Source organism: Felis catus, chromosome B3 (genome assembly GCF_018350175.1).
Source record: "Felis catus isolate Fca126 chromosome B3, F.catus_Fca126_mat1.0, whole genome shotgun sequence".
NCBI lineage: Eukaryota > Metazoa > Chordata > Mammalia > Carnivora > Felidae > Felis > Felis catus.
The window spans coordinates 2,238,622-2,250,850 of record NC_058373.1 but is presented as its reverse complement, the minus strand read 5'-3'; the positions used below and the strand labels follow the sequence as shown (position 1 = coordinate 2,250,850).

The following is a 12,229-nucleotide window of genomic DNA, read 5'->3' as shown; positions in this document are numbered from 1 at the left end:
CTACTGGGGGTGACGGGAGCCGACCAGCACACGCCAGAGACAGAGAGGAACCCTTCCAAGCGCACTGACCACGCGCTTTGCGATTTCCAGCAGGGACCCAGGCTCCGTTACTGCCCCCTGACACAGCGTCTCCCCCCATCGCTCAAGCGAGAAGGTTAACTGAGCCCGATTCACTGCCACGCTCATTGTTCTCGTTCCAGTGAGCCCTGGTTCACAGGCTTTAATTCGGAGCACCCAAAGCCAACCACAGAGCCTTCCGGCCCCGCGGGTCCCGGGCCTACCTTCAGGAACAACATCCTCCTACAGTTCTTGCCTCGATCGCCCCCAGCGGCGTGGAGCTGAGCCGCCTCCGAGGCCGGCGTTAGATCAGGAAGGCTGCCGGGCCCGGCCTCCGATGTGTCCGCCAGCTGCACCGACGAGTGGAAAATCCGTTCCCTGCCCTGGCCCAGGGGCATCTCAAAGGGATCGGGGTACTTCTCGTCGGGGCTCGAGCCGTCGTCGCTGGTCTTAGCGTGACAGAGCATCAGGGAGCGGGAGACAGACCGCAGTTTCGTGGACTTCCTGCTCCTGCCAGCGCGGCCGTGCGGGTCCATCCTCAGAGAGGCCGCAGCGCTGCCCTGCGTTTTCTCCTGGCCCGCGGCCCTCGGCTGGCGGGCGCTGGCCGGGCTGGGCTTGGCCACCGCTTTGTCGCGCCCTGGAGGAAAGAGGAAGCGGAAAGAGGCCGTGTGACTTGCCCGTGACAAGCGGAGCCAGACGAGGGCCCTGGTACGGAGCCGTGGGTGCCGTGCCCGTGAAGCGGGGCAGACCGTGGCTCTGGCCTGTCCACGTGGCCGGCCGGGTGGGGGCCCCGTGACCCCGCGTGCTTGCCACGCCCTCCATTCCCAGGACCGTGGAGACCAGGGCTTCTCGCATCCACACCCTCACTCTGCAGGTGGGGAAACTGAGGCACCAGAGGGGAAACGCAGCCCCCAAGCCGCCGGCGGAAGAAGCGGGGCCACGGGACGGTTTTGGAGATGACGGAGGCCCGTGTGTTGTGACATCTGCACTTCCGACGACTTGGCAGGGGCTCGGGTCTACAGAGCGGGTCGGGGGACGGGGTGGGGGTGCCGCTGCCCGTCCCCTCTCTCTACCCCCGGTGAGTCCCGCAGCACCTCTGGAGAAAGCCCAGATCCAGGAGCCCAGTCTGCTGAGCGCTGCTGCCTTGGGCGCCCCCTTCCCGGACGCAGAGCCCGGGACCCCGTTGGGAGCACCGTCCGGGGCCGACCCGCCACGGTCGATGTGAGCGTCAAAGAAGGTGGCTCGAGGGAAGGGCCGGGGCCTCGCAGGCAGCAGGCACCTGGCAAACCAACGTGCCCTTCCCCCGCCAGGGCCCCAGCTCCATCAGCGCCCCCCCCCCCCGCCCCCCACCTCACAGCCTGACGGGCCAGGCACCGGCTTCTTTTGCGCCATCGGTCAACACGTCTGGCCCGGCCCGGCCCGGCTCGGCTTGGCCAAGGAGGCGCCTCCCACGGGCTTCAGTTTCCGGGAGGCAGGTGGCCAAAGGGGTCCATCCATCCGAACAGGTCCCGACTCGGGTCCAAGCCACAGAGCGGAGCTGTCGCCAGGGCAGCGTGCTGGGCCCCCGCTGTTCGCGCACAGCCAGCATCCAGTAAGGAAAAGTGGAGACCGTGCAAGCTCTCGCTGAATACAAGCCTTTCAGAGCCCCCGCAGAGGGGTCGCTCTTCAAAGAAGGCTGTTGTCCGACACCCGACTGGCACAAATGGACTGTTTTCTGTATTAGCCTTTTAATTGTACCGAGTTATTCACCAGCCATTTCTAGCAACCCACAGCAGCGAATTAAAGCGGACGGAAGAATGCATCCGGGGAAGATTGCTCTGGAGGCCGGAGTATAGGTCAACTCAACACGGGCGCGTTCCGTCTCGCAGCCTCGTGCCAGGATCTCAAAGCCCTGTGCTCTGCGTCCTTCTTTCTTTCTTTTTGGTTCAATATTTATTTATTATTGAAAGACAGAGCATGAGCAGGGGAGGGGCAGAGAGAGAGGGAGACACAGAATCCCAAGCGGGCTCCCAGGCTCCGAGCCGTCGGCGCAGAGCCCGACGCGGGGCTCGAACCCACGAGCCGTGAGATCGTGACCTGAGCCGAAGTCGGAGGCTCAACCGACTGAGCACCCCCAGGCGCCCCACGCATCCTTCTATTTTAAGCGATAGAGAGACCTCAGAGCCAGACCGTTGCTGACCCCCATCCTGGCCGCAGGATCCCGAGCCCTGCAGGGGACACCCCCTCTCCTGAGCAGCCCGGGGCTGTGAGACACGTGCGGCCGCCCCCCAGACCCCCGGCTCCGGCCGTTTCCAGAGTCAGCCTGATGGTCCCTCGTCAACAATGACTAGAGTCCCTCACTCCCTGTCACGAACAGATGAGGTCGCCTGCCATTTCACGGAAACGTAGAAGCTGCCATTGAGCGATGCCCACGACGTTCTACCGTCTACAAATGCCTCTGCCCCCGTCCATCCACCGCCTACACGCCCTTGGCAGCCAGACCTCCACCCGCCTCGGGAGGCTGGCCCGCCGTCCGTTCCCTGGACCCCCCTCCCACAGCGGGTGGAGGCACAGAGAGGTTAAGTCACTCTCTCAAGATCACGCAGCTAGGACTCGGTGAGAGCAGGACCGAAACCAGGCAGTGGGACTGTCACGGGCAGGTCACCCGATGTCTCCTCCGTGCCGGGTCTCCAGCAGCAGCGTGCGAACACAACCAGGTCGTTTCTGCCTTTGAAAAACTGCCTGTCGACCCTCAGCCTCTCTTTTTCTTCCTCTGTCTTTTGCTCAGGTGAGGATACTAAACGCGAGACCTACTATCCTAACAGATTTGTGAGGGTCCCCAGTTATCCTCGGCACCACGGTGGCAGTGGAATATTATCGCTTCTTATCTTCCTGAACAGACGTTTCCCTCTCTGCACTTTCTTTCCTAACACTCACCTCCCCGCGAGCCCCCGGCCCACAGTCTGCTTCCTTCCCCTGAAACCGCGGGAACTCTCGCTGTATCAGTTCTGCAACCGATGTGGCCCAAAGTCACGAACCCGGGTCCAGGGGGCACAGTCTGCTGGCCTGGAACCTGCTTCATTTCGCGAGGGAATTACTAGAACCAGAAGTTCAACGCTCAGATCTGTTGGCTGAAGAATGCATAGAATTCAAGCTGTTTAGTGGGTTTTTCCCCCCTTCTCTTTACTTCCAGACAGCACCTTTCGAGTCCCAATGGAAGATGCTCTCCTTCCGGCCACCGGCCCCCGGAAACAGGAGCTCCTTCCGTTCTGTCAGTTCGACTTCCCAGAACTAGCAACTCGCAATGCAAACCTTGCGGTCAGTATTTATATCCTTATGCCCAAACTCCTTTGCATTTTGTTTGACTTTATTAGGACCCCCCACAATCCACCTGGGCCTCATGGAGGAGGAGGTTGTGTGTGTGTGTGTGTGTGTGTGTGTGTGTGTGTGTGTGTGTGTGTTTCATAGGCAGCCCCGGTCCATCAAGCGTTTGAAAGGCCGAAGGATAATCAAAGCTTTGTGTTAAAGAGCCTTCTGGACTTGCACTGTACTAAACAGGGAGGGTATAAACACGGAGTTACTGAGGGCCACTGCGTGAGTAGAGCTGCCGAGAGTTGAGCCAACACAGAAAGTCCAGAACTCACAGAGGTTGGGGGACAAGAAGAGAGGAAGGAAGGAGGACAGAGAGAAAGAGCAAGAGTGAGCAAGAGGGAAGAATTCAAATGATATACTATGAGCACCTGGATCCAGCCATGCCTGATGCCATCCTATCTAATTACTTACACAAACTAATAGACTTCTCTTTTTGCCTAAAAGAAAAAACTCCTCCTGGAATGGTTGTTCTTCTCTCTGAGACTAAAAGGAAAGCAGTGACATCCAGGGACCAAGAGGCTTCTCCAAACGTCTTTTATCCCACCCCAAGCCTAGGAGAGGAGCCAGTCATCCGCAGTCAAACCGAAACTCTCCCCTCCGGTGCCGGGCTCTGGCATAAAAGCCTGTGCGTTTTTCTCCCACCGAGCTTTGCCACCACCCGCATGGATTCTTAGGGTGCAAACCCAATTCTCTTCCCGTCCACATTCTCCCCCAACCCACCATAAGCTCACCCGCTGTGCACTTTCCAGGACACAGACATCTAGGGACTTCGGGACCAGGTGAAAGGCTGTGTGTTTCACTCACCGGGTGGAAAAGCTGGCTGCCTGTGGGATTTAGGAGAGCAGACGGCTCAGACCCCTCGGTGGAATCTGTGCTGGGCCCGGCGGGCCGTTTGCAGGAGTGACACATGAGTACCGTCCGTTGTCAAAAATAAACTTTTCCAGAGGGAACCGTGACCCTCTGCAGCCTTCGCTCTCGTGTGAGGTGGCCGTGGCCATGGGACGGGAGGCTGGCGATGTGCTGGGGGCAAGCGGGGGGAGCCCTTTGGTCCGGAGCACAGACGGTTTTCAAAACGAGCTTTGTTTTTATGGAAAACATAAAACAGGGAGGGAATCATTGCAAAGGGTTGTAGTGAAGCGGCCAGAATTGGACTTCTGTGGGAGACTGCCTTCCCCCTAGGCCTGGCAGCGAGGGACCGAGGGAGAAAGAAGGGAGAGGGAATAATTGGAAACACAGTGCTGTGGTCACATGGTTCCTCTTAGCCTCGGTAACTGTGCTCAGGACACGGGGACCAGCTACTGCTCCCAATGGGACCAGATGCTTTCACTTCCCGCAGAAGAACCCAGAGGATCTGGCTTTGCCCCAGGAAAGGGTTCTCCGGCTCCCTGAAGGCCTTTCCCTCTCAACCGTGATGGCACTCGCTCCTCCCTTACATCTTCCACAGAACCCCCCCCCCCCAGGCAGGGTGCCCCCAGGCAGGGTAAGGACTGACACAGCATCACGTTCTCAGCGGCCCTTCGGCCAACAGCGACTGCACCGTCATCCCTATAGAAAATGCAAAGCCAGGGGCCCCTGGGTGTCCCAGTCTGTTGAGCATCCGACTTCAGCTCAGGTCACGGTCTCACGGTCTGTGAGTTCGAGCCCCGCACCGGGCTGTGTGCTGACAGCTTGGAGCCTGGATCCTGCTTCGGATTCTGTCTCTCTCTCTCTCTCTCTCTCTCTCTCTCTCTCTCTCTCTCTCTCTCTCAAAAATAAACATTAAAAAAATGTGTTTTTTGAGACAAGCAAAGCCAAAAGGTTAGAGCCAACGTGCAAAGAAATGGCTAGTTCCTCCTTTAAAGGAGTTTGAAAAACTTCTACACGGTGCTGGGGAGCAGGGTCAGCCCTCCTTCCCTCCCTCCCTCCCTCCCTCCCTTCCTTCCTTCCCGTTTGTTCCATTCAGCAAACACTTGTTGAAAATCATGACGCATCTGTCACTACGCTGGGCACAGCTAACTTACTGGACGAAAGGCCACAGTGTCTCCATCTGGATAAAATACACTGAATTCACTGGAGGACTTTGTGAGGGTAAATCACCATATGGAGAAAGGGGAACTAGTTGACTAAATGTGTTTCGAATTTCTGAATTCCCCGACAGTGTCTTCTATCAAAGGCAATTTTTCAAGTGTGGTCACTCTGGCCCGGGGGGTATTTTCTGTCTTGAATTGAAGAATGACTCAGAGATAAGATGGGGGGTGGGGGGTGGGGAGGAGACATTTATGGTCCTTCTCTTTCCGGCCTGTGGCTGGGACCCGTTGTGGGTGTGGGGGGCACGGGGAGGGCACGGGACTGGACAGACAGCGAGGCACCTCTGGGCCCGTTTCCCGGCCGGGGGCAGTGAGCAGGTTCTACACCTGTGCTCGTTCACCCCCCGCCACTGTCACCTGCTGGAGGGGATGGCTCCCTAATACCATGCCCCCCGGAGCTCTGCTGGGGCTTGGCCGGGTGGAGGCATCCGCACGTTCGGTGAATGAATGAGTGGTAGGTGAGCATCTCGAAGGTCCCTTCCAACAAAGCTTCCCTACGCCAGTCCAAGGCCAAATGTATGCTGGTGAACTTTATGTGTCAGCCCAAGTGGGGTAAGGGATGCCCGTGCAGCTGGTAAAACATTATTTGTGGGTGTGTCTGTGAGGGTGTTTCCGGAAGAGATGAGCATTTGAATCAGAGACAGAGTAAAACAGGTGGGCGTCATCCAGTTCCTCAGGGGCCTGGAGGGAACAAAAGGCAGAGGAAGGCAATGTCGCTCTACGGGACCTCGGACGTCCCTCTTCTCCTCGGGCACGGGACGTCCATACTTCTGGTTCCTGAGCTTTTGGACTCAGACCAGGGCTTACACCACTGGCTGCCCGGTTCTCAGGGGCTGTGGGCTTGGACTGGACTACACCCCCGGCTCTCCTGGGCCTCCAGCTTGTGGGTGGCAGATCGTGGGACTTCTCAGTCTCCATAATCAGGTGGGCCAACCCCTCAGAATACATCTCTTTCTTAATCTGTCTTTCTCATCTATCTCTCTGTATCAACTTTCTATCTATCTATCTATCTATCTATCTATCTATCTATCTATCTATCTAATCTATCTCTCCACCCATCCATCCATCCATCCATCCATCCATTCAACCATCCATCCATCCATCAATCTGTCCTTCCAGCCATCCATCCATCCACCTATCCATCCATCCTTCTTTCCATCCATCCTTCCATCCATCCTTCCATCCATCCATCCATCCATCCATCCATCCATCCATCCATCTATCCATCCTTCCTTCCTTCCATCCATCCTTCCATCCATCCTTCCATCCATCCATCCATCCTTCCATCCATCCATCCCTTTACCTATCTATCCATCCATCTGTCCGTCCATCTATCCATCCATCCATCCATCCATCCATCCATCCATCTGTCCATCTATCCTTCCATCCATCCATCCATCCATCCTTCCTTCCTTCCATCCATCCATCCTTCCATCCATCCATCCATCCTTCCATCCACCCATCCCTTTACCTATCCATCCATCCATCTGTCCGTCCATCTATCCGTCCATCCATCCATCCGTCTGTCCGTCCATCCATCCACCTATCCATGCATCCATCCATCCTTCCTTCCATCCATCCTTCCATCATCTATCCATTCATCCATCCATCCTTCCATCATCTATTCATCCATCCATCCATCTGTTCATCCATCCATCCACCTATCCATACATCCATCTATCCACCTATCCACCCATCATCCATCCATCCATCCATCCATCCATCATTCCTTCCATCTATCCTTCCATCATCTATCCATCCATCCATCCTCCATCCATCCATCTGTCCATCCATCCCTCTGTCTGTCCATCCATCCATCCACCCATCCATCCATCCTTCCTTCCATCGATCCTTCCATTATCTATCCATTCATCCATCCATCCATCTACCCACCCATTGGTTCTGTTGCTCTGGCGAACCTTGACTAATACCAGGGAAAACATCCCACCTAGGACCACAGAATGAAGGACCCCATATAGCTGACTAATATCATAGTGACATGGAGCTCACAGTAGGTTCTCCCCCTACCCCCACACAGATATTCTGGAACGTGCTTTGCTGGAAGAGCCTAGAACATGTGTAAGAAGCAAGAGAAGCCCTTTACCTTCCAACAGCCTGGAAGGCCATCTCATTCATCCATGTGTGGGCACAAGTGGGGTCATCAGGATGCCCTCCCCAAGACCCAGGCCTCTAAGATAAAGGACAAAGCAAGACAGGACTTTCCCTCTCAGTGTTCACTCCCTGTAATGTGGTAAAGGCTGAAGATTTAATTAATCTCAAGAAGGATCTAGATACATTCAAGAAAGGCACATCCACCGGTCACTCTTTGGATGGGATTGGCTAAGGTCTACTCCCCATTAAACCCAGGTGCCTGGAACAGGGCTTCAAACAGGGACACACCCAGGAAATGCTGTTGCACCTGAAGCGGGTAGCCAGCGGCACAAAGCCACACACGATGGTGTTTGTCATTGGCCAGAGGCACAGGCAGGAGCACAAATGTACCAGCTGAGGGCTGGGACCCGCAGGCCACCTTAGTTTGCACACCCAGTGTGCCGCTCACCTGTGCAGCCTCAAGCCCGGTGTTCAACGTCTTTGCAGCTTAGCCGACGGCCCGCGGAGCAGAGACGACCATGCTAACCGCCCAGAGCCCCAAAGAAAATACCTCCAAGAGGTACTACCTAGCTTAATGCCTGACATAGAGTATGGACAAAAAAAAAAACAAACCCAAATCACTCAAAAAAAGTAAAACAGTGGAAACAACCTAAAAGTCCATGAGTGAGAGACCATGTTAGACACTTTCCAGAACATTCCCACCCAGTAAGACGGCTACGACAAATCTCCATAGGTGGACGTGGAAAGAGGTCCGCCATATGTTCCGATGTAAAGAAACACCATAAAATAGGCCTCAAGACTAGGTTTATTTACAGAAATGGACTTGGATTAGTGAACACTGAACTGTTAATAACTTTTTTGTTTTGGAAGGTGCATAAAGTGCTGGGGGATGGGATATACAGACAGCCTTTCCTTTGTACTTAACTAATTTCCTAGGGCCTATTTCCTTTTACAGCCATCATGTATCAGACTTAAAACCAGAAAAATAAAGGTTCCTATTTGGAGGAACAAAATTGAAATTTATGGCTGATTTTTGTCAACAAGTAGTTCTGGGGAACCTCACAATGATTCCCTCAGGTTCTAAAATGTCTGCTTGAAGTTTTTATGAAGATTGCCTTGGGTTTACAGACAAATTGAGGGAGGACCAAGAACCGTTCTTAATTAGTTTGTCTTTTTTTTTTTTTTTAATTTTTTTTTTTCAACGTTTATTCATTTTTGGGACAGAGAGAGACAGAGCATGAACGGGGGAGGGGCAGAGAGAGAGGGAGACACAGAATCGGAAACAGGCTCCAGGCTCCGAGCCATCAGCCCAGAGCCTGACGCGGGGCTCGAACTCACGGACCGCGAGATCGTGACCTGGCTGAAGTCGGACGCTTAACCGACTGCGCCACCCAGGCGCCCGTCTTTTTTTTTTTAATATTTGCTCAGATTTTCTTTTCGGACCTTCAAACAAATTTTATATTCTTCTTTATATAGGTTCTAAATGTCTCTGATTATGTTATTTCCCCAGCCCTTTTGTTTCTTTTTTGAACGGAACCATTTGTAAAATGGTTACTTATTATGTAAGTGATGAATCTTACATATTTATCCCATAACTGGCAAGATCTCACATGTAAAAATAACATAAATAAAATAATATAAAATAAAATAAGTAAAAGGAAATAAATAAAACAAAATAAAATAAATAAAAGAAAATAAATAAAATGGAATAAAATAAATAAAACAAAATAATAAAATAAAATACATAAAACAAAATAATAAAATCAAATAAAATAAATAAAATCAAATAAAATAAACAAAATAAAATAAAATCAAAGAAATCAAATCAAAGAAATCAAATCAATCAAATCAAATCAAATAAATAAAACAAAATAATAAAATAAAAAATAAATAAAATAAAATAAAATAAATAAAATAAAAAATAAATAAAATAAAAGAAATAAAACAAAATAAAATAAATAAAATAAAATGGAATAAAGTAAATAATATAAAATAAAATAAATAAAATAAAATAAATAAAATAAAATAAATTAAACAAAATAATAAAATAAAATAAAGTAAATAAAACAAAATAATAAAATACTGGATGTAAATCCCACTGGATATAAATCCCTTAATACAATTTATTGACTATTTGTCATTGCCGTTAGTGGCATCATCATCATCATTATTATTTAAAGCTAGAAATTCTCCTCTGAATACCTCTGGGGCCACAACCCCATGAATTTTGAAATATGGCGCTCTAATTGTTATTTTTTTAAATGGTCTATAACTGCACGTGTGATTTCCAGTTTCTTCTGAAGGTCGCTGTGGTCATTGTTAATTTCTTATGGCCGAATTCCCAAGATTTAGCCTTGTTTCTCTTATAATTTTTTGATTAGAAAATTCCAGTTTAATTGCATCGTGGCCACAGGATGCGTCCCGGACATTTTTTATTCGTTGGAATTTACTGAGGTTTATTTTGTGAGCCCATGTGTGGTGTGACTCAGTGTTTTCAACGTGGTGCACACATTTCCAAAGAATCCGCAGTCTCTCTTTGGAACTTCAGAGATGTATGTATCCACATAGAGCCTCATAGACTCTGTGCAGTAACTTCTCCTGGACAACCTCTAGTGGGAAACACTTAGCAACCCCAGGCCTGGCACAAGTCTGGTGGGTTGTCCGTGCGTATTTGTGTTCTATTGTGGGTGAGTGTGAAGAGACACGGGGTACTCTGCAGGTGTGGAGAAGAATGAGGTAGATCTTTCTGTGCGTGTGTGTGTGCGTGTGTGTGTGTGTACGTGCGTGTGTTTGGAAATAGAAAAATTCAGAGTCCTCACCAAACTGTCATCAGGATGGTCTCTGAAGAACAGGCCGGGGGATGGGGGAAAACCGGTCACTGTGCATTTTACTGACCAGAACATTTTTATCAAAAGCCAATTTTGTAAAAAAACTAAAATACAAAGCGGCAATACGATAAATCAGTAATAAACGGGTGCACCTTACTTCGTTTCGATCTAAGGAGGGAGAAAGATAAAAGACAGGAACAACGCAAACATTTTAAATGAACAAACCCAGAGTCCAAGCTACTTGGCAGAAGATCTGGATCAAGAAAGATGCTCAAAACACGCCCGCGAGTGAACAACCGAGGCCCCTTCCTGGGCAACCGACTGCAACGGCGTGAGATTGACATCAGCCATCTCCAGGCAGGAGACACAGAGAGATGCAAAACCACCCACAGCTCTACGTCGTCACGGAGTCTTTGCCTGCAAGAACTTCCCAGACTCTGTGGTGCTACAGCTGCCAGTGTGTGTGTGTGTGTGTGTGTGTGCACACGTGTGTGTGTAAGGTGACTGGTTTTGGTTTGCATTTTGGTAAGAGATTATATATCCTCTCAGGATTATTTCTCTTTCTCTCAACGCACACATGAGCAGGCACACACACGCACACACACGGGCACACACAGTCGTATTATCTGCGTTTCCTCTTTGCACAGGGGGTGCAAAGCGCGTCACCCAGGACGCGCCTGGGGAGGGGGGCCCCCTGCTCCAGGGGCTGGAACTGGCTAGCGCGCACACTCAGAGAGCGAGCGAAGGCACGGGGGCCGGGGGCCGGGGGCCGGGGGCCTACCCACCCCACCCAGCCTCCCTGCTGCTCCAGATCTCCTGACCCATTTAAGAAAAGGCAAGAACAGAAAGACGTGAACCCATAGCCGACTTAGTCCGGGGTCCCCGCCTCGGGCGAGGGGGACAAGGCCACCGGGTTGGAAGGCAACATCGGGAATATTTGCGGCTTAGGACGCTCTCCCTAAGCATCTCCCTTCCAAATCCCACCCACTGTTTCTCGAAACTCTGTAAATCTTCTCTCACTGTAAGAGTTTACATTTTACCTCATGATACGTACCACGTAAACACACGTAAGATGTGTCTGTACGCAAATGTTGATAAACGTAAATGTATTATGTACACAAATACATGTATCTAAGGCAAGAGTTTCGTGAAACACCACCCTTACTACGGTGCGATAAAGCACGAACACAGATAACACGGAAGACGATCGGGCGTCTGAAGTGTTCCCGGATTTCCCACAGCCGCTTCCTACGGGGGGTGCTAGCTTTGATTTCTCGCTTAGTCCCGTTCTTCTGGGCCCCTGAGGCTCCCAGTTCACCACACCTGCTTGTCCTTACTCCGATTCAGGAGCTGGGACGGACCCTCAAATCCCCTGTGTCTTCCACGTGGAAGGAAGAGGAAGGGGCCCGTGTTTGCTCTAGCCTCGCCTCGCCTGCTGCGGTGGGCCACAGGGAGCGCGCCCCGGCGCCGGCTGTCCCCCCGCAGCGAGGACAGCTCCTGCGCAGATCCCCGCCTGGGGTGGGCCCAGCCCCTGGGGCGCCGTCAGCCCCGAGCTCCACACCCGTGTGCACCCTGTCCTCCAGCATCTCCACGGGTGGCCAGCAGAGCGGCTCCCGGCAGCCCACGGGTCCTGCTTGGCCCCTTCTCTGCTCTGCAGTCTTGGCTGCAGGGACCCTCAGCGTTGCCACCACACGTGGGCAACCTTGCCTAGTGTACGGGACCGATGTTCAGTTGTCCTTCTTCCAGCTGGAAGCCGAGAGAAGAACTTGAAATCAATTCCTATTGCTGGCTGCCTTCTTGACCACACTCGAAGCT

At 52.0% G+C, this 12,229-nt stretch overlaps 1 protein-coding gene across 5 annotated transcripts in view; it reads right to left on the bottom strand.

Annotated features, from left to right (window-relative positions):
- Positions 1-12,229, bottom strand: part of IL16 (interleukin 16) — a 94,438-nt gene that overhangs the window by 69,547 nt on the left and 12,662 nt on the right. For all 5 annotated transcript variants that reach the window (XM_023254819.2, XM_023254818.2, XM_023254817.2 and 2 more), the window contains exon 2: positions 282-694. In XM_023254819.2, coding sequence (XP_023110587.2) covers positions 282-694 — 413 coding nt within the window. The remainder of the gene's footprint in view (positions 1-281; positions 695-12,229) is intronic.